This window comes from Solea solea, chromosome 2 (assembly GCF_958295425.1).
Source record: "Solea solea chromosome 2, fSolSol10.1, whole genome shotgun sequence".
NCBI classification, from domain to species: domain Eukaryota; kingdom Metazoa; phylum Chordata; class Actinopteri; order Pleuronectiformes; family Soleidae; genus Solea; species Solea solea.
The window spans coordinates 28,877,989-28,904,763 of record NC_081135.1 but is presented as its reverse complement, the minus strand read 5'-3'; the positions used below and the strand labels follow the sequence as shown (position 1 = coordinate 28,904,763).

General features: G+C 40.1%; 1 protein-coding gene across 2 annotated transcripts in view; it reads right to left on the bottom strand.

Moving 5' to 3' along the window:
• Nucleotides 1-26,775, bottom strand: part of LOC131455550 (ephrin type-A receptor 6-like) — a 307,078-nt gene that overhangs the window by 43,293 nt on the left and 237,010 nt on the right. For both annotated transcript variants that reach the window (XM_058623250.1, XM_058623249.1), the window contains one exon: nt 24,697-25,032. In XM_058623250.1, coding sequence (XP_058479233.1) covers nt 24,697-25,032 — 336 coding nt within the window. The remainder of the gene's footprint in view (nt 1-24,696; nt 25,033-26,775) is intronic.

Genomic DNA, 26,775 nt, shown 5'->3' with positions numbered 1-26,775 from the left:
TTTCTTATTACAGACCACAACTGTGGAACAGCTGTGTTTGATTAGACTCAAACCTTGTTAGTTTGGCTTTTAATTGAATTCCTATTCATTTTTTGTCCCATTTTTTATTCATTGCTTGATTATTTATTGGGTATTCATGTATTCCAGTATTGTATTTTTTTAATCTGTTTTTCATTTATTGATTTGTTTATTTATTTGATTTACCACATCTTTTTAATTCTGCCTATTATTTCCTAGTCATATAGTGTTTTTGTATTTATCAAGGTGTGTGAATGCATGTATTTATTTAAAGCAATTATGTGTTGCATTTTAATGCGTATGAAAGGTGCTATTTAAAGAAAGATTGATTTATCTGCAGTGCTAATCCAAAAGACAGATGTCTGGTTGCATTTCTGTTATAAGAACTGTGAAGACAGTGAAACAGTGAGACAAAAAACACACAGTTCAGTGTTGCAGCCTGGAGGAGCTGGGGATTGAACAACAAACCTTCCAATTAGTGAACACTCAGCACCACCTCCTGTGCCACAACCACATACGACGGCACACAAAAAATGTCACCAACTGCGAAACATGAAAGGTATAAAAATGCACAAGAGAGACAAAAACTACACAACAGAACGCTGAGGAAGTTTGGGCTTGTTTTAATGACCGCGTTAATAATAACAACAAACTTATTAAAGACTCATATTTGCCTTTGCGTCCCTTCCCGTCTCTTGAAAACGATCCGCAGGTAATTATGAATCGCTGATGCTTTGAAATGAAAATATCAAGTGATTCCTTCGCAGACTCTAACAGCACAGCGGGAGGAGCTGGAGCGTTCAACTTCCTGCGGGAGCGCAGCGATGCTGCAGAAGATGGAGGCGGTTGCTTTTGCAAAACCAAGCGTTGAATGTAGAAGACAGAGTTTAAGTATAATGATGATATATGATGAGACATATTTTTTTTTATTTGCCTTGATGAGTTTTTTTTTACAACAACACCAACAAAAGGTGTGATTTCATTTTAAATGTAATTGATTTTTAATTTAATTATGCCTTAAAGGTGCTCAAAAAGATGTTATGAAAGAATATGGGCCCATGCAGCACAATGCAACACCAAGCAGAATGCAATTGTTTTTGCTCTTTAGTTGCACACAGAGACGATAATGGGCACTGGATTTTCCCATCTATTTGGTTAAATAGCAAAGGTGCTTGCATCCATCTGAGCGCCTAATGGCGCGTTGGTAATAAATTATGGTGTGGTCAGGGACATTAAGGGACCTTAAGCTCCAGTGTGTAACTTCTGCTACCAAAACACTGGTGGCGTCACCACATTCTACCCTCGCAGAGAAATGAATCTAAGTCTGCTTGATAGTTTCTCAGCAGTGATGCTCTAAATCTTGTGACACACACACACACAGACACAGGTTTGCACAGCTATGCACATAATGTGTTATCCCTATTCTGAACCGAACCACAATTCAAACTTTATTCCTAAACTTAACCAGCTCCTTTAGAAATGATTCTGCTTTCCATCAGGACTACTGGTCCTGACAAGGTCAGTTTTTAGGCCAGTTAAGGACACACACACAAACATATACATATTGCATTCCCTTAGCCCCTTACCTTAACCTTAACCATCATAACTAACCCTAACCAGGTCTTAACTCAGAAAAAAAACCTTCAAAATCATGGGGACCAAACAAAATGTCCTCACAAAGATAGGCAAGTACATATTTTGGTCCCCACAAAGATATAAAAACATGCACACACATGTACACACATGGAGACAGAGGCTGTCTGTACGAGGCTTTTGTGCTTCTGGCTTTTGACATCAGACTTTCCCCACTCGTCAGGTTGAGCTTTCTGAAAGGAAACCTCTTGGTTAACATTCCAACAGTTGTCTTTTGTTTTGGCATTTCACTCCATCACTCATGTTTCAGAGAACTGGGGTTGACTCCTTAATCTAAAATGTGCTGCCGTCTAGCTTTACTAGTGAAGCTGTTGTGCTTCCGCCTTCCCTCGGTTACCTCAGACAGTGATGACGTCATGAAAACAAAGCTGTGCTGAGAAAAGCAGAGAGGGTCGTGTGGAGCTGAATCAGCATATCAGCATTGTGTGAACTAATCTGACAACTGTTTGGAATTAACGGACACTCCTTTATATTAAGGAGGGGGAAAGCAGCTGTGTGGGTGACCAGAAATATCTATTATATATGTATTTCACTGTAATTCGGAGGCTGCAACATGCAAATGCATACATGTACTGTAGGTCCCATGCATCAAGCACTTAAATCATTAAAAAAATCATATTTGATATCTGACTTACACAATTCACTTCATACAATTCCTGCATTAGAACCAACGTAAACAATAAAATGAATTATATTATATAGAAAAAAAGACATCATGTCATCACTTAAACCAGACAGGGAACACAGATGTCAGACTTGGCCCTCTGAGTGAGTCTCTTCCATTTACAGTATCATACAGCTCTGTAGGACAGTATGCTGTGGAGTAGCATCAACACAGAACTAGTTATGTTTCATAAAAAGCTGAATAGAAGAGACAGCAACAATTAAAGTGGTCCTTGTGATCGGTAACCAACACTGGCAACACTTACAGTAAATGCGTTATGTGCTGGTGGTAGTAAATAAACGTGGCGAGCAAAGACTGAAGATCTTGATCTTATGTTTTCTGTCCGCCTCATCTCTTCTGTATCTCTTGCACCCACCGCCGCCACCTTCCCTCTCACGGCTCTCTTTATTTATCTCCTTTCTCATCGCTTTCCCTGCGTCTCATTCTTCTCCTCTCTTGTTCCTTTTTTCTTTGTCGAGCTGATGGCAGCAGCTGGGTTGTGATCCAATCACAGACTGGCTGCAGCAATCACCGTCTGCTGATTGGTTTTATAATCCTCACTCAAGATTTCTGATGGGAGAGAATCAGCTGGCCAAGAAGTGCTGCTCTGAAAGCTGTCATATTGATGCACACACACACAGACACACACACACACACACACACACACACACACACACACACACACACACACACACACACAGAGACTTAGTTCCTTTCTCTCTGCATCTATATCACACTTCTTGACTCCACATCATCATTTCCATTCTCTCTACTACTTCATGAATGTCTTTGTGTATGTAGCTTACTTGGCCCTACACATAAAAGTAAATTACCGAGAGTGTGCATTTATGATAAGGTTTCAGCATAGTTGTGTAGATGTGATGGTTAAAAAAAAGACGATTTGCTACAACGTATTTTACAACATGATGCAAGACTGCAGCCAAGACCTGCAACACCTCACTGTGGCACAGAGGACACAACGAGGAAGAATATAAGTGAATGAAGTGAAGCACCGCACACACACACACACACACACACACACACACCAAAACCCAAACTCCCACATCAATAAGCCGAGCTTTAACTCTCACATCTAAACATCCAGTGAAAGAAAGCTAATCTTCAAGGCACAATATCGCAGCGACAGTAAATTCCCAAAATATTCACTGGTAACAGCAGACGCATGATTCATCCAGTGGCAGGAGGTGTAAATGTAAATGTAATTACCAATACACACAGGTGTTACAAAATGTGTATAGTACATGACATGAGTGGCTCCAAAAAAAAAGACTCATCTTGTTTAAATGCTTGTTACTAATTTTGCAACAACATGTGATCAGTGTTTGGGTTTTTAATGTGCTTAAAGGGCAGTAAATATAGGATGCAATAATAATAACTCCTTTAGTTACAATGACTTGACAAGGCTTCCAATTTCCCGTGTTCATTTTTAAGTCCATTTTATTTGTATCCTGTATTTTTCTTTGTTCGGCATGTTGTATCCGCCTCTAACCCACTGTATGTCCTATTTACGGACTCCTGTGAAGTTGTACAGAATTAAAACAAATGTGAGTCCAACCAGTGACGTGTGCCTCTTCTAGAGATGTAAAAAGAAATATTGTACAGTGGTTTGTGGAAGTATTTATGGCAATTCATACGGTCTAATTAATACATAAAAACTGCCTGCAGCATCATTTTTTTTCAATAATGGAGGTCAGGGGCTTGACAATGTGCCAGGTAACACACACCCCACTCCCCCAATAACAAAATACAGAAAAAAAAAGGTCATAAGAAAATTAAACAGTAAATTGATTTCTATTTTGCATTAAATTCAGTTCAGCAACTCTTCATAGGGTGGCACTATAGTTGCAGTGTTCCAGATTCATGCATCCACAATGTTAGAATATGTAAAGTCTAGTATTTGCAGTTTATTGTGTTTTAATGTCAGGTGACAAGGGAAGTTATGTGATGTAGAATACAGAGCAAAAAAGTCAATGTTAGCAGAATGAATCAGTTTGTACGGCATAAGACTTCAACACAGGTGACTGCTGACTGTTTTCCATGTGGAATAAATAATACTATCTTTACTGTAATAACCGTAATGCTATCCCCAAACCCAGTTTCTTTTGTCTGTTTGTGCCTGAACCTAAACATACCATGACTACGGTCACTGTTTATATTACTTTTCTCTAAAATCATGCCAGATTAACTGGCAGTGAATGTATAATTAAGTTTGTTTTGTTGTATTGTACATATAAATATTGTCAGTGTGAGTGACAGATTGCATAAAAGAGCTTGGCAAATATTTGCTTTTCTTTAATTTGTTGCTGCACAACTGTGGGGCTGAGTTAAAAGCAAAATTTGCAATACAACCTACTGCAATTTTTCAAATCGCAATATTTCTTAAAGCCAAAATATGCGTCAAATTACCATTTTAGATTAAATATTGTCCTGACCTATACACATTATATTCTACAGACTGAAGAAAACATCTCTGTTTCTCACAGATCTGCACAAATATCACACAGTAATCATTCAAAAATATGTTATATGTAATTACCCTTGCTTTCCCGCTGATATTGCAAATCATATCGCAATTTCAGTCAAAATAATCACAATTAGATATTTATTCAAAAGAGTTCAGCCCTAGTTAACTGTATGAAAACAGTACATAGATTTCTTGAAGAGGTGAATTTATTGAAATTGGTGCAAACTACTTTATATTTAGATGGGTATAGTATACAGTTAGAACTGGTATACAGTAGACCACATAAGTGACCAAATGCAGATACTAAAAACCACAAAGGTAAACAAGTGTTTTAAATAACAAAACTGCATAGGCTTTAGCAAAGTAATGACTTCATGGGGAGTGAATTAAAGAAGTAAAAGAAAGTCTGAGGTGAATTCCTTATTTAGAGGTCCTACCACTGAGCTGACACCTTCCTGTCTTCAGGGAAAGTGGAAACAGCAAAAGCTGTCGGCACAAATTAGTGTCAGTGTTACTCCACTTAACAGTCATGTTAAGTACCATAATAACATCACATATAATAATGCAAATATAATGTACTTTGAAGAGTAACTTTGTGGCAAGGTCAGTGTCTTGGATAATTATGTCTCTCTGCAGGCGATCCCTGTGCTCCATCACTGACTATCTGGGTCTTTATTAACATCCCAGTTTGTCACTCCTGCTCCTCTGCTCTTGCACCACTGCCAAATCACCCTATAGTCTGTTCCATCCCTCTTCAATTTAAACTCGCAGGAATTGATTATGACTTCCAATAATCTCAAGGAGGTGTCACTGTGGAGTGAGAAACTCAATTACAGTCTGGGACCATGTGTCCAGCATCTTAAATACCACAGTGTTTCCTCTGTGTCCTAAACTGCTCCTCCTGTATTCCGCTAAAAAACTTCTTACATTCTGTCAACGAGGTTTCCTTTACTTCGTTTGTTGAGCGAGTCCCTTCTCTTACAAATTACAGCCACTTTATCTACATTTATAATATAATCTAATATGTCTTTACAGTTATAACTGAGCCTTATATTTTTTATTTACTCCATTAAACATTCCACGTAGGCCTGCTCACACTAAAGCCATGCATTTCATTCAGGGTTTGAGTTTGTGGTGTAGTGAACATACTGAGGTGCTAGTTTAAGATCGACACATTTTGTGGCACAAAAGGTGACAAAGGAAAGACTGGATGTTAACACTGTGTCTCTATCTACCCACTGTTCTTGTTGTATTTCACTTTTGTACTCACCTCATGACAAAAACACTGAACTAAAAGTATTTTTAGCTGAACCTCGGCTCCCCTGAGCGCCAGAAAAAAAGGAGGTGAAGTGCAGAGATGTATAGTAACGAAGTAGAACTACTTCACTACTGTACTTAAGTACTAAAATGCTGTATCTGTACTTTACTGGAGTATTTTTTCCCCCCTCCTACTTCCACTTGTACTTCACTACATATCAGTAAGCGCTAGCTAAGTAGCTAGCTACCCGCGGTTCCTCACATAACACAATACTTCTACTTTCAGCACTTGAGTAGTACATTTTAAAATACTACTACTACTACTTGCAATACTTAAGTACGCAAAATGTTGAACACTAGTACTTCCACTTAAGTGTGGTGCTTAAAGAACACTTCAACTTCTACTCAAGTCACTTTATGATAGAGTACATCTACCATAAACATTTGACTTGGAAATATTTTTCTCAACGCCCTGAAAACTAATATTAGTCTGTAATACACTAATGTATGAAGCTATTATCATTAAAGAGGAGTCATTGTCATCATTTTTAATATGTCCTTCACATTTTCCTGTCCCCAGTGGTTCGTGTTTGGTCACCGTACGTGAATATGCAGCAGCAGCAAAATGCCAGTAAGGACAGATATTTGTTTCCCAGAGCTGTGTTATAATAAGCACCCCCTGCATGAAAAACACAACAGATATCGAGTAAATGCTATTCTCTGCAGTGTTTTGGAAACAGAATAATGCAGTTCATTTGAGCTGTAAATCGAGTCGTAATGTTTCTGGGAAAACCTCGTCCTGGTTGCAAAGAGAGAAACAGTGGAAGTGAGGCTTTTTTTTTTTCTTCTTCTATCGCCATTACACGAGTGTTAACATCAAAATGACAAGTTCAACCCAAAAAAGCTGTCAATTGCAGCTTTGTTTCATATCCAGCCACTTCTAACATGACGTCTGTGTTATTGGTTTTCTTTCTTTCTTGTGTCTTTGTTTCAAGACACAAATGTAATTCGATGAAAATGTGACCCCTTATTTTATGCTTATTTTTCTTATGGTTTCACACATGCAAACACACACACACACACACACACACACACACAGACACACACAGCTTTATCTTTAGCTCTGTGTGTGTGTCGACCAGGGTGAAACCATGCCGCTGGGAGCATCATTCATTCTAGACATGGAGGGAAAGACAATGAGAAGTTGGGGCCTCTTTCTTTCTCTCTCTCTGCGTGTAACACGCACATGTACACCCACACACACACACACACACTGCGTCTCCCATGAGGTCAGCAGGCATGTACTCTTCACTTCCTGTCAATGACAACATGGGCTACTAGCCGCTACGCACCACTGGATCCAAATTCCCTCCGACTCCCCCCTCCCCCCATTCTTTCTTTTCACTGTGACAGTTCCTAATCCACCGCTGCGATCCTCAACTCTCCCAAAATCATCTTTATATAAGATGAAACTTTAATGATTCCTTTGGGGAAAATTGGCTTGTTGCAGTGGCAATATACAGAGTCATAACAATAAGAAGAGGCAAAGAACTGAATCTGTGATAGTGTATTTAGTTTAGTATAGTATTTAGTATAGTTTTCAGAGGGGAGACTTTGAGATATTATCTTTATTTATTCACTTATTTTATCTGTGTACCATTTGGCCTTCAAATAGTCTCCCTACCGTGTGTTGCCACACACTTTTTGAACTTTTGAACAGTTCTTAGATGGGATAGCTTCAAACATATCATAAAGGGTTTAGTAATTTTTAGTAATACAAAGATAAGTAGCTGATTTTAAAACATAACCTCTCTGTAAAATAGCAATTAACTAATAAATAGTACAACAGTACGTATGAAGGCTAAACTGTCAAGGACAAACTTGTTTCTTTAAACAAATGCGTGGCTTATATTTAACTAAAAAAGTAGACGGCACTTCATTTTTGGGCTTTAAGATGGACCCAGCTTTTCTTTTTATGTCTTTTCTCTCTTGGCTCTTAACACACATAGGAAAATCCATTTTACTTTGTCCTTCACTCCTTATGTCCTTCTTTCCTGAAACCTCATCCCCCCCTTAGCAATTCCCTTTTTTTTTTTCTTCTATATCTGCGATACTTTGACTACATGTTTGTACAGTACGGTAGGAAGGAGACAGATTATTCATCTTTCCATAAGAAATATTATGGTCAGCACCATGGAATATGACATCATAGTTGTTCACAGGGAGAAGAGAGGAGAGAAAGCAGAAAATGGAGAATAAAAATAGTTGTCGTTGGCAGAAGAGCTTGAGAAGGAGTATGAATTACTTGGGGGTAAAAACAGAAACCCTGTACCTTTATATGCTTCGATTGGGACACTATGCCATTGACCGAAGAATATTCACAAAATATTTTATTCATCTTGCAGAGGTTCTTATCTGACTTATGATGAGTGACCAAGCAGGGCTCGACCCTCTTACTCAAGGACACTTTGACGGAAAAAAAACCTTCGGGTAACGGGAGTATGCAGTCTGTGGGGATTTAATGCCAGATGAGTGCGCATGAGTTTTGTGTGTTATTCATCTATGGGTCACACACACACACACGTACACAGCGGTGAATAGATGTGACTTCTCTGTGACTCTCAGAGAGATATATTCAGACGTCCTGCTTCCAGCAACCTCTCGCGTCTTAATAACATCGAAATTAATAGTGCACAGGTGTCTAGATGAAAATAAACACAGCGAGTAAAAAATGTGTGTACCCCCCTTACAGACATGCAAGGTGCTTTACAGAGGTTTTTCCATAAACCAAACTGAGTAATTTCCTGTGGACTATAGCAACTCCTTTTCACTGTGTTTTCACTCCTTTCAAAGCAAGGGGCAAAAATAATCTGTGCGATTCATTGAGTTTGTTACAGGCAGTTTTTTTTTTAATCTCACTTGATTGTCTGAAGAAATTTCTGGAGAATTTTTTAAGAAGAAAGGACATACTATGATAAAATATGCTTTACACGAGTGACAACCGGTCATAAAGCCTTGTTCTGAAGCCTTGATGTTTTGCCTCACCTGCAACCAGGCTCCTATTAGATATACAAGCTGTCAATCACAGCGGTGTCAACTCATATTTGCTGTGCTATAACATATATTTTTGGAAACATTATTTCCAAAATTGACATCATGTGCAGTTGAGGAAGACCAGAAACTAACGATTGAGACTATTAACTCCGGCCCCCTGGTGGCTATTCAATATACTCTTACTTCCCTGTTGGCTTGAAGCAGTAAACTGGAAGACTATGTCCATTTTGATACACAGTCTATGGGTCTACATCATTTTGGTTTTGTATTCAGGCTTATTTTGAGGCGGCTGTATTAAATCCAAAAGTTACTTCAACAAAGTCCAAATTAAGAAGATGTCAGAGTGAATGAATGAGTCAACAAAAGACAGGACACAATACACAGGACCACACAACTGTCTCACAATATCAATCACCTGCTTATTAAATTCAAACATTTACCTTTCATTAACAAAACCAAGACAGCTCCATAAGCCAGACTGCACATGTTGTGAAAACTAACTTTTAATAATGACCTGAAACGAGGAATAAATTCAATATTCACAAAAGAATGAGCTCTTTTTTTATCCACTTTGTTGAGTGAGCTAAACAATTTTGTTCTACATTAGCCCAGTAAAGACAAACCAAACATTGGTTCAAAAGTTCCATAAAGGTGGTAACTAAAAACAATTAAATTCAACGGCACTGCACATAGGCCTATTAGGGTGAAAGGAAACATGGGGGAGAGAAAGTGAAAGAGGGATGTGAGGTGGAGTCAGAAGAGAGAGAGACCAGGAGCTGATATGTTACAGACAGTAAATAAAAAGGGTGAGATTGAAATAAACTGTTTTAGGTGACAATATCAATCCTAATGCCCGGTGGCTATGCAGTGCGTCATAATGAGAGATTAAGTATTCGATATATGGCTCTTTCTCTGTATGGAACTTCTCTGTGTTCTCGTGAAAATGTCCCCCTATAGTCTGTTTATCGGCGCTGTACATCACACGGCTTCTGACGGTAATTACCAATGATGCTGCAATCCCAACTCATTTAGGTCACTTCTCTGCAGTCCACGCTAGTTTGATGGAGCTGTAGTCATTATGTGTCATTGTGTGCGTCTCTTACTCAGCATTATCACTTCCCTTTCAGGTGCAGGGCTCTTTTTTTTCTCCCCCCCCACACGGCCCTTGTTCCCTTGTGCGTTTCTTCTGCATGTGTACAGTGGTATTTGCACAATTGCAAACACAGCACTCTGCGTTCTTTACACGTAGAACAGTCTGTCCTGACAAGTGCACTCAATCATGCAAATTTTTCACGACTACAGCAGTATTTAAGTGGCGCGGACAAAGCTGTGCGTTTACCTCTTTAAGCTTTTGTAAAAGGACCGACGAGGACACCAGAACACACAGGTTCCAGGTTACTTAAGAGAGAGAAGATGGAACATGTAACCTGTTTCACTGCCAGTTTTGTAGTCTACACTTTACCTGAAAAAGACATTTTAAAAATCGAATGCACGAACAACTGGTAATAACAAATAAAAAAAATATGCTCAAAACTTTGCTGTATTTTGTAATTAGTACTTGATAATTAGAAAGAAGAACAAATACATATACCTGTAAAGTGATGAAAAATATCTCTTCAGGTCCAGTTACCGGGTAAACTGCTAATAAAAGAAGGATTAGAGTTCTGACAAGGACTTGGCTCCGGGATGTCATCGAGACATATTTCAAGAAATGCCGAAAAATCCTCAACAAAACAAAAGAGAAACTGTTTTCAGTCTTGACTCCACATTTTTTTTCATGTTCTCAGCCACTTATTTTCTAACATGTATACTTATGTGAGAGGGAGAAACTCTGCGTTTGCTTTACGGGCTATTTAAAATGCCCATGTTAAAAACAATAATAACTAAATAAACAAACAAACAAACTCTTACTGAATGGGTTCTTCCTTGCGTCATGCCATATACTCCAAGTAGTACAGTAGTTTTTGAGAAATCCTGCTCATCAATTGCCTTCTTGGAGATAACTACTCAACAAGCTATGCCTAAAATATATATTGTAAAAATAAGACGAATTGGTAAATGGTAAATATAAATTATCAGAGAAAAATATTTAGAAACCTTATTATTTTAAGACCTCACTGATTAATGATAAAACACAATAACTATGTAAAGTCCAATATCCAAAAATAGACATTAACATCATTTTTCTTTCAAAGTATTGAGTAGTTATGGATGTAGTTTGAACCTTCAAATTTTGCCTGGCTCAACACCACGCTGTTCTTTGTTAGACAAACAAACAAAAATAAACACACACAAAACAAAGAGACTTTGAATCTCCAAACTGACAGCAGGTTCATGGAGGGAATGGCTTTGTGAATATTAATAATGCATCTTGAAGAGAGATGAAGAAAGTTTCTCCTTCTAGATTTCACACTGTATAAAGTCAGGAGCACAAGCACAACAATAGAACAAACAAAATTTACTGTCTCTCTTCACACACACACACACACAGTTACTCTGTTTCACAGTGTATTGAGTGTAAACATCAAACACATACAGTAGTTGCCACTGACACCTTTTCATCTGCTAAGTAAGTCTTCCCGTGGCAACCAAGCAATAACATGCAACAACAAAGAAATGCTTTGGTAAAAGTGTGTGTATTATGTGCGCTGGTATAGAAAAAATGTCAATGACAATATCATTTTGAGGGTATTTCCTTAAAAAGTATGGTAAAAATGCAGAGCATCCTTTTAAATGAACAGCCTTTTTTTGGACTTTGAGCTGACAGAACAAAGATAACATGATGGGACATCTTGCCTATCACAGAATCTACTCTCTCCAGCTTTTCTAAAAAAAAAAAAAAACACACAACTGTCCTTCCTTTATTTCTGGTCTCTCGAGTACTTGTTTTCTGCTTTATCTGTTTGTGTCCCACTTCAAAGGTTGTGGCCATCACAGACAGAGCAGAAATCGATACGGCGGGTGATACAGAGATGAGGAGATGATCCCAGGTCAGGGTGGACACCCTCCATGCAGCTATAGTGGCAGACAGACAATGGGAAACATCTGTAGGTGTTGGTAACAATCATCAACCGCGGTATCACGCTTCTGTGGCTTTTTAAATCACACAGAATTAAGAGGCTAAGGCTGGCAATATGTCGCACATTATTTGGTACAGTGCTTATTTTAAAGACGTGGCCCATTAACACCTCACACTTAATTTCCTTCACATAGAAAGCTTATTTACTCATGATTAACTTAATTTAATTGTATCTTCTAAATTTTAGAACTTAAGTATACTTCTCTTACTAAGACTTGCATTAGGAAGTCAAAGATGACCGAGATAATGGTGTGAGAAGCCTTTACCATGCCATGTCTTTGAAATGTTCCTGCAATACAGTAGGAGACATCATGTATCGCATCAATATTCCATAAAATCCATAGTGCTCCATATCTCCATAATCAAAGCAAAGCCTTGTTACAGACGGGGCGGTTGAGTGTACGTGTCATGCATCTGCCACGCGTACGTCAACGTGTTCTAATAATAACATGTAAATCAACGACGCACACACCGCCGTATGACTTATGTATATAAATGCACAGATGCATCCCATATGGATGTATATATATATATATATATATATATATATATATATATATATATATACTGTATAAACATGCAATGAGATTGATGTGTATGTGACATAGATGAATATGTCTCAGAAAAGTGGGGTCGTGTTTACGCCAGAGCAACGTACTGTGGCTCTCAAGTGCTGATGTGTGGGTAAAACATGCAAAAGAATCCATAATGGAGGAATTCATCTGTTTAGGTTGTTACATTTTGTTTTTTATCGATCTTGTGTGGTCGCAGGTTATAAACCTTTCAAAGTGGAGGAAAGAAAAAATCTTTGGAAAACACGGATTAGGGACCAACAAAACAAAGTTGTGCACCGTAAATTTTGTTGACCATGGGACCAAATGCACTCTGAAATAGTGTTAAACTTAACTCTTACTTTAAAAAGGGTAATAGGATATGAATGTCCGCATGTGTTACCCTAACCTAAATCAAAATCTAACCCTAAAACCAACACTTAACCCACAAAAAGCCCTTTAACTCTTTGAACACAGAGCATTTTGGCTGCTTTTTTCCATTACATCTTTAAACATACAGTATAGAGGGTATAAGAATGTGCAAAGAAAGTGAGCAAAAAAAGTACTCAAAATGTTTAAAATCGAATTGAATTTGTGAAATATGGAAATACGTCACAGTTCAAAGTTCACGGCTCGTTTCATGAACAAAAAGAGGAGGTCTAATTTTGTGACTTGTGGATAATTATTACTACTTTATATCCCGACTAAAAATGTGACACAAAATGAATCCTAACTTTGACTTAACAACACATAAGATGAATATGTGACCTATAAACACACCCCTCCAAGTTGCATACTATTCCCATGGCAAATCACCATGGGTGCACCTGTGGCACAGATCCGTTGTGAGGACCAGAAAAAAATGCCATCACAAGGTAAAAATGTCCCCACAAAGACAGGTTTGAATCAAAAATGTGTCCTCCAGACATACACACACACACACACACACACACACACACACACACACACACGTGCACACAGACATACACAATATCAGTGAGTCAGACAATCATCTCTCTTTCATCTAACAGCACAGTGCTCTGTTGTTGAACGACTGGGTCTTTCAATCATTACTTCAACAAAAGCGGCTCCTATCGTACTGTCCGGGTCCTCCGTGTTCTTCATGTAAAGATGAACAAAGGCAGTTTTCATTATTTCCAATAAAAACAGCCACAGCTGAAGTCTCCTCATACATGCCATGGTTTTCCACCATCAGTGCTGGGGAGCACAGACTAAGTGTGGGAAAGTGGAAGTGAAAGACTCTGAGGATGTCGGTGTAGAGATCTGTTGGTGGGTGTGTGATTGGATCAGTTACTCCTGGGTGTTGAGGTCACGACAGGGCCGGAAAACAACCACAGAGAAACCATAACACTGGTGTGAGAGCGTAGACACTTAAAACCCCCACAGCAGGTGAATCTTCCAGCTTCTAGCATTCTGTGCCGACCGCAGTGATGGAAAGACAGCTGCAGAAAAATATGTTGTTTTTCCTGGAATTCTATCGATCGCGATTGTACTGCTTGTGTTTCTGTTGATGTCATTGTGTCAGCACCGGAGCGTTTATCTTCTAACACAGTGTTTCCCAACCCTGGTCCTCAGGGAACACTGCCCTGCATGTGTTAGATGTTGCCCTGCTCCAACACACCTGGAGCAGGGCAACATCAGTATTCAGGACTCTGATTGCTCCAGTAGTCAGAAAAAATGAATTCAAATTCTAGTCTATATCTGGTGCGTAAATCGGCCGTCTGCTCTAAAAGGTGGGGTAAGTAATGTTTGGGAATATCAGTTGAAATTGAACTCAACAACAAAGCAAATACACCGTTCCTGTGTACACATACTCAGACCAAGGTTCACGTTATCCTCCCATTCTCTTATTTGAAACATAACAAATATTTTATTTATAAATCCCTCAGTGAGCCGTGTATGTGCGGCAGATTTTCTTTTCAGTGCACACACAGAGTGGATCACCCGGTGATTTTAGCAGCATTTGAGTCACTGACGTGTTTTTGGCTTGTTTCTGCTGCCCCCATGTGGCCAGGAAGAAGTCAGTCGTTATTGTCAGCGGTCTCTTTAACGTAGCTGTGTGTGTAATAACATTAACACAAGTATAATGTCTTATTGTAACGGCAACAAGTACACATACAGATACAAATACAAAGTGAACGTGGCGTTGTTTGTTATAAACCGAAAATAAAACACTCCCTAGCCTTCGAGAGTGTATGAGAGGATGACAGCTGCAGTGGTGGCTAGTGATAACAAAAAAAAGTATACAAAAATAAGGACAATTTCAACATAAATGTGATGACGGTGAATGGATCAAAAAAAGAAGTATGTTGTGAAGGTCTTTCTACAAGTTACCTAATGTCAAACCAGGTCAGGGTAGGGCAAAACTGAAAGGGTTCATGATGAATTTTAAAATAAGTCATGTTTGACTTTAAAAACAAATTTCCAATTATCCTTTACTAGTTTGAAAAAAATCAATTCTAAATGTGTAATTTTTGTCAATATGAGGAGTGGGCCTGACATTACTGCATTTTTGGCTGCATTATTGAACAGCATTGGGCGCAGACTGTCCAATGAATCTCAAATCCTGACTGTTCTTTGAGCTTCTCCAATGTTTTTTGAAGTGTCGATGTCCATGAGATATACGAGACTGTCATCAGCGACAAAGAGTGAGACGTTACAGAGTTCTGCCTCAAGTTGTAGTTGTAACTAATATATATGTAAAAAAAAACTAGAAATCCGTGAGATGTAACCTGAGCGTCAATAAGATGAGCAAACACAAAAAAAGACAAGTGAGTGATATGAGCTTTACATGTCAACATGTTGCGAAATGTAATTAGCACGTGTTTGGCGCCAATCGGCACACATCTCCTCACCGTACAGCAGGAGAAAACAGGTTTAGAATTCACAGAAAGATGCAGAAGGATTCAATTTCCATCTCACAAAAGATGCAACTGACAAGAAAAACAAATTAACACAGACAGTGATATGTGAGCTGATTACATTTCTCATTATTTCTCAGAAAAGTCTGACTGAGCAATTACACTTTTGTGAGGGTGACTTTTTTTTTATTTTCTGTGTGTGGATAAAACCTCCCATGTTTTCCAATTATCGTCACGTTACAAGACATTTAATTTCATGTTGTTCTAAACAACCTCATTAAATCCACAAGAAGTATCATTTTCAGCAAAAGTTTCAGTCTGGAGCAAGTTGATGGACTCACTTTCCTTGCAGGAGCGCTGTAATGCAGACTCTAGACTGTCCAGAGTGAGGGGACAACAACAGAATTTGATCCAACTGAAGTTAATAATATAATGAACTGAAACTGATTTGTTGTGTGTATATTTTATTTAAGTGCCACAAAAGTAGCTTTCAAATTAAACTAAAGTTAAATCACATTTGAGCTTAGGCAGCAAAGAATAATGGATTATTTAACATGTCAAAGAAGATGGTTAGTTAGAGGAATAATAGAATTATTAATGTGTAGACAGGGGGCATAAACTCTCATTCACTCTCTGTAGAGAGTCTGAATCATTCGCATTTCACACATTTGTGTGTCTAATAATTAGATTCACTTTAGAGTAATAAATAACCCCGTGCAGCATGAAGACTGACGCGTCGTCGCGGTGACCTTTTACTTCCTGCGCTTGAAGATTTATCAGAAAACACAGCTCGTTTCCTCTTTCAACTTTACAGCACTTACAATCAATAATGTCAGCGGTACTAATGTTACAATGATGACCTGAGGGCGATAAGAAAGATGCAGCAGAAACTGCAAAATATGTGAAATATTGCTGAACTTCTCTCATCAGACAAAAATCTTCCGACAGGGAGGAGAGAAAAAAAAAACAACGACAACAACTTTTGATCAAAATGACATTTTGCTGATAGGATTATAAAGCAAACATCTTTGAACTACACACAGAGAGAGAGCCAAACATTATGGATAAAGAGAGATTTGGCCTTTACACTTCATCGTCAACGCAGTCAATCACCGTCGCAAAACTGTCACGACACAGTAAAATGTAACGGTGCGTGTTGTCCGGTGCTTTAAATGACGCACACTTCAGCGATTCAAGCGTGTACATGGCTTCAATGTGGAAGTATCAGGGGGAGGAGACGGAAGAGGAGGAGAAAGGAGAGCGCCATAAAGACTCATCACTGGGATAAATACTCAAATAAATCACAGTTGAGGCTGTCAAATATATCTATCCCATCCTGTTGTTCCATCCTTGTATCTCCCTCCATAGGAGACGCAAAAAAGAGCGTGTGTACAAGAAACAGAGGGGGTGTGATGACGAAGATGACCCTGGTGCTGCACTGATGTATACGGCAATATAAGGCACACACAACACTTATGATATGATACACAAAATATTGCTTCACACTCTCACACACACACACACGTGGCACCGGGTAATTGGGGCCCCCTGGGGCTGATCTCTGGGCTCGGGTGCCAAGGGCGAGCATTCCTTACAAAGAGGCAGATAAATCAGTTGTTAATAAGCCGGCGAGCATGGAGGCTCTATTTACAAGCGCTCGCTACAAGGCTGTGGTCTCACACACACACACACACACACACACACACACACTTATTCTTTATCAGACAGAGGACCGCCAAGATAAACGTGCTCATACGACTACGTGTCAAGGAAAAGAAAAAAGAAAAAAAAGAAAGTTCTCCAACATGATGTATTCTGCATTTTTTAATCAGCGCCTCTTTTTTTCTTATAACCCATAATGGAGTAATGTTCACAGATAAATCAGTGCTCCACACACACACAGTTCCACGGTTGCTCAGCACAGTGAAGAACAGTATTGATTCATTCACAGAAAGTCACCTTCCCCTTTACTCCACCCTGGCTGCTGCCCCGGGGCTCCTGGTCATTACACTCTGCCAATTTGTACGGCTGTTGTTGTTATTAGCGTTGCGTTGGCACGGCGCTCCGGTCGAGGGGCACGGACACGCTGCTTTATGACGCCGCGCCTCACAAACATCATTTTGATTTTCCCAGGCGAGTAATTAAACGTGGGTCTAATTTGCCACGATGCCAGCAGAGGGCTGCCTGGGATCGGCGCGGTGGCTCTGAAGGCGCGGGACATTAATACACACAATTCATTTAGAGCCACTGTTGTGCATTTACTTTGGCGCTGACTGGAGGCGTAGCAGGAGGCCACTGCAGAGGAAAGCTTCAGAGGCTTTCTTCATTTTTTTTTTTTTTACTTACATTTCTTCACAACTAATAGCATCCGTTGTTTTATTTCAAGATTCTCTGCCAGAGACACATAAGTTTTAGTATTCAGCTCGTTTACTTTCTATAGACATGACAGTGAAATATAAATAAGCCTCAAGAGGCAAAGGAGCGTGACTCGTGTAACTGTGAATTTAATCTTTTTGGCTCAGCGTTATTGAAAAATTGAAGCAGTAATTTGAACACATTTGTACTGCCAGCGCTCATAAACAAAAAGTACGACAAATGGTAATAAATGGTCGGACCGCGATAAAAAGTTTTATAGGGCGGGAGTTGTCAGATGCAACGACGTCACTGCGTTCTCTTCATTGTCTCTGCGGTGATACTGGGGCGAAGGAGCAAACGCGACGGTGCTAAATAACAGAAGTTACGATGTCAAATACGCCGCTTGTTTGCGTTAACAACAGCGTGTAACAATATTTCCTAACATGCGAACACCACCTCTTTTCCCACGTTGGATTTTAACATTGGGAAATGACACATTCATCTTAACAATGGATATCCATGCAGCTCACTGGCTCCCCTGTTCATGTCAGGATTTGTTCTTTTGATTGTTTTTAAAGCTGCACGATTTGGCTGTGTTATATGTATTCTGATGATCAGGTCTGCTGGTGATACATTTAAGCAAAGCACAAATGAGGGGTTTAGTTTTTACTGTTTTTTACGAACAAAAAAACCTCCAGGATACAGAGAAAAGCAGCTCAGCTAAACAGTTTTCATTTCACTCATTCCATTTCGAGCTTCATTTGTATTTATTTTGTTTTGATTCTATGTTCCCTCTGTCGATTATTTTCACTATTAATCGAGTAATCGTTAAATTGTCAGAAAACGTTACAAAAAATGTTGATCAGTGTTTGTCGAACTTGGAAATGATGATGATGATGCTCTCGATTGTCTTGTTTGATGATTTGCTTTTCATGCTTTTCATGATTTCTTTGTTATGTGGAGCAAATAAATGAAGGAAAATATTCCCATTTAAGAAGCTGAAACAATCTGAAATCTTGTTTTAAATATGAACAAAAGTTCAAATTAGTTGACGATTCATTCAGTTTTTTGACCTTGTGAATCAAGAAAACTTCCTTTTGTCTAAAAAACAAACCTAGGTTCAATCAGTAGACACAATGAACTTTCACAACATATTGACAAAATCTGTTAGATAATAAAATAAGAGTTCATACCACAGAATCTTGTGCTACTTATCTTTCACTTCTGCAACCTTCTCTACACACCATTAACTGCAGACTCACCGTGTGCTTGGTTTGTAAGCTTACATGCCAGATAAGCACTTTTTCTTTTTTGTAAATGAATTTAGATTTTGATGAAGTCTCGGTTAATGCACTGTGCTGGCATATCCAGGTGGTACAGCACTTTTTTTGTTGTAGGAAGCAGAGGAGAAGAGACGCCATGGTGCCGCCGCTTAAAGCCACAGACAAGCACAACTTTAGACTTTGCAGTTGATGAGATAATGTCACTGCGGATGCCATTCGACATCTGCCCTCGGGGGAGTGAATCAAATGGAAATGATCTGGACACTTGGAGTCGATGCCGAGTCGATGAGCGGCGCTCCTCTCGCCAGCTCCTCCCCAATGATTCCGATTGTTCGCCTCGCCCGCCGGCTTCTCATCTACAAACGCACGTCTGATTAGAGCCTCTCGAGTTGCTGCAAGACTGTTGTGATGCATTGCCACAAGTGAGGATCCGATCGGTTTCGGTGACATTCACAATTACTCAGCTGCTTCCTGTGATTAAAGCAACCCTCATGTTTCTAGGCCATTTCCTACATCTCCTCCTCCTCCTGTGCTCCTCTCAGCACTCATACACCTCCCCCTTTTTTTTTTTTTGCATTATGAAACGCAGCTGTTCACTTCAAATTCCCACCTGAACAAACTTTTTGCATATATGCATCCTCAGTATTTTTAAAACACACACATGTAACCGCTCACAAACTGTAGGTGGACAGGTTTGTGAACATGACATGGACAGACACACCAGAATCGCTGGTGTTTATTGAGTGTAAAAATGTGCACAAAATGAAACGTTTCAAGGTTTAAACTTAATTGAGCAAATTTGAGTTGGAGTCCGAAACTTAAACTTTATGGTGTAATTATGTGTTGAAAAAAATACCTTAATAAATGAAGTTATCCCAGGAAGTTTCAGAAACAATCTATGATGTCTATGTTTGTAGCACAGTTACATTTGACAGATATAAACTCATGATAGCTGATAACTTTTTCTTTTTCTTGCTGTAGGTTTTAAAACAGATACGTCTAAATGACCAATCTTAGGCAAATGTAATCAATCTGGTTACACAAAACTTGCTTAAAAACAATAAAACAAAGGCTTCTGTTAAAATTCATTAGAGCACAGGCAGCTGCAAGGTACGAGATGAACATCTCAAATAACAGTGAAAATGTTCAGCATCTACTACTGTGCCTGATGCATTTATGTTTCTGTAATTAAGTTACATAAAATGAACGAGTATAATTTGGTTATGAAAGAAAAGTGCTGCGATGATTGAAGTGGCCAGTAAAATCCTTTAGCTTCACCAAAAACAATCAGACTTTTAACACACTTTAAAACTAAACGTGTCTGCATCTCTTCCCTCACACTCTTGATCCTCGGCCCACCACGTGTCTTGTCAGTGAATTTAGCCTGTTCTTCATTCTGCCTCCCCTTTCTCTTGCTCCTTTAGTCGTCCTCTCCCTCGCTCAATCATCTTCACACACACTGCGTCTCATTTTCTGTCTTCTTTTTCACCCTCTTTGTTTTCTCTGTCACTTCATCCATCCACGTCCCACTGTGCCCCTGCTCTCCACATTCACAACACCTCTCCGTCTCTATTTTTCTCCCTCTCTCTCTCTCTCTCAAGTCTCTCAGGCTCACTCCCTTATTTCACTTAACCTTTCACATCCATATTCAGCTGCCTCTGATCCTGCAGCTGACCCGCGGTCGCCTACAGAGTATACGAGTTTATGTTTCTTCAAGAGAACAGAGCGACCGTAACCCCGCTCATGTTCGTCCTGCAGAGTGTGAATGTTCCTTTTTGCCAAATGCACACACAGATTTCCGTTTGACTGTCTCTCTTTTTCCTCCAAACACTCGACTCGATACTTCCACAACCCCCTGCTGACCGCTTGACGCAGCTTACCGCCCCATCTCATACATCGACATCAGCGGGCGCAAGGACAAGGCAGCCCTTCATCATGAGAGACTCCGCCCACCCTGCACACCGACTGTCTGCCCTGAGGCAAGAGGCAGCGCAGCATCCGGGCAAGGACCAGACTGAAGAATAGTTTCTCCCGGGATGCTGTCAGACTGATGAACTGCTCACACTGCCATGCCCAACACTCACAGCTATGCATTATGTACTATGGGCACATACTGCACTTTAACCTCCTGTCACTGTCACCATATGCTGCTGCTTATTTATCGCCCTGCAGTGCCTTTTGAATAGTTTTATATTGTTCATTTATTTATGACTTTAGTTATTATTTTATAGTTACGAGCGAGTCTTTACTCAACTCGGAGGTCGTGGGTTAGATCCCCAGCTCCTCTCGTCTACATGTCAATGTGTCGCTGGGCAGGACACTTAACTCCACGTTGGCCCTGACGGCTGCTGGCGGCTGTGCGGGCAGCGTGTGACTGGGTATGAAAGATGAGTGACAGGAAATGAGCTGCGCATAGATGCACTGTGTGGAGGTGTGAGTAAATATTATACAAACCCTTTACCATATTTTTTTATAGTTATTCATTTAACATTTACATTTAAGCATTTATCCAAAGCAACTTACAAGAGAGGACTAAGCTACATAGAAGAAGTCTTGGAAAGAACACCACTCGATAGGAATTGGTGTTCAGGAGCTTCTTGAAGATAGACAGGGATGCCCCTGTTCTGGTAGCACTCGGTAGGTCATTGCACCCTTGGATGAACGGAGTAGTCGAGGGGTAACATAAGCCTTTAGGGGAGCATTTAAGTAGGCGGGAACAAACCCATGGAACACTTTGTAGGCTAGCATCAATGCTTTGAATTTGATGCAGGCAGCTAAGGGTAGTTTGATTAAAACAGATTGACAATGGTATTTATGGAAACCTGAGTCCTGCATTTTGTTCTTCTATATGGTCAAAATGACAATAAAGTTTCCTTTAACCCTTAGAGTTAAGGAGTTAATCCTCATTTTATAATTCTCCCCACTCAGACTGATGCGCATATAAGATGAGCTTCACTCTATGAATCCCAAAATAGTGAAAAGTTAAATATTGACAGGAAATGATCACAGACCTTTAGCTTCTCAGCGCCACTTATGTATGTGTGTGTATGTGTGTGTGTGTTTGTGTGTGTTTGTGTGTGTGTGTGTGTGTGTGTGTGTGTAAAAGCAGCTAACAGCATTCACCGAAAGGAGCCATCTGCATTTTAATGACTAAGTCTAATTTATCTACGGCTATAGCACATTATTACAGGAGAGTCTCGGTATTCCTCACAACACACACGCACACAGAATTTCACACGGCCGCCTCGTTTCTGCTGATGACAACATTATGCTAATGGTGTTAGTATTCTCTGAGCGCATTTCCAAAGTGGCTCATCACGGACAAGTCTAGGTGGACGCATCTGGGGGGGGGAAGGTGACGTGTAAAAGCGTTGGTATGTAGAGTGTGTGCAGCGAGCAGGTTTTCCTGTTCTTCGGAGCGTTTGCGTGGTAATCTATGCATCGTAATATGAATATCCTGACATTTTGACAGCCACCGTATTAACATTTCACACAATGGGACTATAAAAAAAAGTCTTTATCAAATCAATCCAAACACCCGTTTTGTGGACAATACCAGCCATCAATCCCATCGGTGTCCACTCATATGTGGTGTGCTTTGTTGTCTACTTTCCTTTCAATGAAAATCTGAATTTCCAAAAATGGCATCATGTTCTATTGAAGAAGATGTGACGTGTTAACTGACATTATAAATCAAGTGAGGAGGAGCAGACTTTTTTGCAACCTGTGGATTTGCCCTTGGTGAATATTCATTATGTGCTTTATTCCATTTATGGTTCCACTTTTCATATACTGTGTATGGAAAAATGGATCGCTGAAGACGAGAGACGACTTAAATAAAACATAGTGAAAGTTGTTGAACAAAAAAAAAAAAAAAAAAAAAAATAGCATCAACTGCTATAAATGAGCTATAAATGGCTGATTAACTGTGCAGCATGAATCACCCTCCTTCGTCTTAACGGTGACAACTTACACCTTTAAAGTCAGTCATGGTGTAAAACACAAAATGCAAACCAGAATAATTAGCAGTTGTGCAAATGATGGCAGACTGTATAATTAAAGCCACCGTAAAAGCCATGTAGTAAATAATGTGAGGGTATCAGCGTTAGTGTTTATGATCTCCATGAAAAACTTAACTCGACGTCAGTCTGTTCATCACCGGCGGAGCTCCGGGAATCTGCCTTTTCCCTTGAGCATTTGTAATAGCTGCAGCTCAGAGTATTAGTGATGAAATGAGTCTTGTGTACAGCTCGGGGAGCAGCCGCGACTCTGTGCTAAACTGGGCATCTTAATGAAACAAAAAGACTGCATGTAACATTAAGTTGGCTATAAAGACGTGGGCTGTCCCCAGCGACATAGAATAATGCTTTTAATGTGTTTTGACTGTATGAGTAAATGTATTTTCCCTGACTCCCACGGCAACACAAGGATGGAGGGAAGGAGGAAAATGAAGGGAGGTGAGAACACAGAAGAGAGGGGGGTAAAAACAAATCAGGTTGGAAACAAGAGAGAGAGAGAGAGAAAGGAAGACATCGAAAAATGACTAATTGAAGAGGTGAGATAACTGTTAGTGAGAGGAGGAGAGCAGGAGTGAGAAAACACAATGCTTGCAAATCACATAGTAATAGCATAATCACTTGACACACCAGACCAAGTCCCAAAGGAACGACGGGGACTTTCAACAGCTCCTTATACAGAGCACATACATCTCCTGCAAGTCAAGTTTACACATCTGAACTTTAACAATAATCTTCAACGGTTTACACGTCATGTCAGACAGGCTTACGGGAATAATATAAGAACATCTTCTCACCTCCTTCTTATTTGCAAGAAAGAAAGTGAGAAACAGAAGAGTAGAAAATCAAGTTGCCAAAAAGTCGACACATCAGGGGTGTGACGTCTGAAAAATGTGCTGAATGCCTTCTTCTTATGAAGCGAGTATCAGTGTGAGAGACTCACTTCACTCACATGCATTTACAGACAGATACATTAATATGTGGAAACAACATCTGTTTCTTTCTCTTTCTTTCCCTCTTCATATCTGATCATATCCTGACCCATTTATCCAGGCTTGGCACTGGCACAAGGAGTACACTGTCCAATCCACAATGAGCAACCTTGCTCAAGAGTACCCCAGCCCTTGACCTGGTGGGAAATTGAACCAGCAACCCTTTGGTCACAAGCCCAATTCTCTTTCCCCTTGGCTATGGGCTGTCCTACCTTATCAATACAGCTCATACAGTTCATCAACTATCAAATTGTGGGAAAATGTTCACGAATCTCTTCTCAGTGACTTGCAATGGCTTATGAAGTGGTGTGAAAATGGATATTAATACTGTTTTATGATCATGTGAGACATCTTATAAGAAATATAAAAGTGACTTAAGGGAAAAAACTTCAAAATATGTTACTCACCTCCCTGATCAGTGCTGACGGTGATGACGGCTACCTGGCGCGGGAGAGAGCTGATATTCGACACCCCGTTGAGCGACTCAATCTCAAAGGTGTAGTTGGCGTGCGCCGAGAAGTCCATGACGGTGACGGTGGCGTTGGTCAGGCCCAACGGTCGCGGCAGGAAGCGGAGGTCCTCCTCGCACAGCCGGCACTGGTTGGGCTCGGGGCCACAGCGCTTGCACTGCACGTTGTAGGTGAGATCCCGCCGCCCCCCGGTGTCGCCTGGAGGCGACCACTCCAGCATCAGACAGGTGTCATTCAGGTTAGACATTAAGTTACGTGGAGGAGACGGAGGTCCTGTGGACAGGAGAAAGAGGATATATTAGGTCGATTTTGGTTGGGGGGGTAAGAAAAGAAGACGTGCAAATGAACTTTGTTGAGTTTAAACTGGTGGCAAAGGCTCTTGGTGCAGATTTTGAACCAGATTCAAAGGACAATGAGATTAAAAAAACAATTATGACACATTTAACTGATCCAAATTAAATTCTGCGTTTATTCTTTTATGCATTAATGTTTGTCTTTTGGTAACGAAATGGGAGGTAAAGTGTTAATCCCTGATTACAGAACACATTTTGGAGAACATACGAGAAACAGGAGGAAGCACTTCTGAGAAAAGCACTAATGACCACAGTTTGCATGCTATTCTAAAAATGTACACAAATATCAATACATATTTACAGTGTAAATAATTGCAGAGAGAATTACTGTACCACACAACTCTTGATAATGTATTCCTCTCGTGTGCAGTAAACATCCTATGTTATTTCCCCTCCCTTAGTTCACCTGGGTATTTTGGTGCTGTGGGGATGTGCGTTTGTGTGTCAGGGTAAGCATTGTGCTTTAGCAGGCAGCCAGCTGTCAACAGGGTGGAGTTAAAAGGCCTGAGGGATTTGAACACTCCCTTCCTGCCAGGCACGCTGTCTGCCTAGACAATGGGATGCTTCCCTCCTCTCTCCAATCCCTCCATCCCTGACTTGGTTTAAAATCTCAGCAGAGTGCAAGGCTCCTCCCAGTTCTCCTCAACTTCTGTCAGCGCACATCCCTTCTCCCTCTCTTAATCTCCTATCACCCATTATCTCACTGCCTCTATTCTCTCCATCAAGGAGAATCAACTCACCTCCTCACTGCGTCGCAACCTGACTGCCATCAGTCACCTCCTATTCTCCTCCCGGGGGGGAGATTGGTATCATCACCCTCCCTCCTTTCTCTCTCCACTGTCCTCTCCATCCAGGCTTCACACTCTCCCTCCACTTTTATCTCTCCTCCGGTGACACCGCCCCGTCTTCCTCCCTCTCTACCTTTGTCCTCCTCTCACACCATCACTCTTTAATCCCTGTTTTTTTTTTTTTATTATTTGTCATAGACATTAAGCAAGCAGAAACTTTTTTTTGTGCGCTAGCCCACAAGCTTCTGATTAAAATGCATCACATGAGTTCACAGCTCGTAAAAATAAACGTGGTAGTCTACTTCTTTTAGCTTGCTGGGTTGTCACACCCCCACGAGCATTTATAGACTAGGTGTGTTTGTATTAAGAGCAAAGGTTTCCTTGAAGGATTTGCCTCAGACTTTAAGACTTAGTTTAACAACTTACAACATCTGCACTTAAATGACACGTTTTTTTCCCTCATTTTGCCTGTTTCTGTAGTCTGCACACTGGATCTTAAGTTACTAGATCCGAGGTGCAAAATCTGTGTTTTTATTTTTAATTCTATTTCTTTGTATGAAAAGAGAAGCTTTGGCATCCAAACTGTAAAGCCACAGCCTCCCGCCAATCACACGGCTTGCTGTAAAAGACAAACGCAGCCTTCCACCCTGCGCGGAGAGCTCTCATATGTGCCCCCCTGTCGATCTCTGTGACAGCTAAATGGCTTTTTAATTAAAGTGGAATTAGTCCAGTTAAACTGTAATTTAATGCAAATATGAAGTCGTAATGACAGTCCGTGAATCATCGACGGAGACAACACAGCTGAACAAAAGCCATGTAATTCATCCAGAGACTCTCTAATGCACAGTTTCACACCAGATAAGTGCTGGAGACGA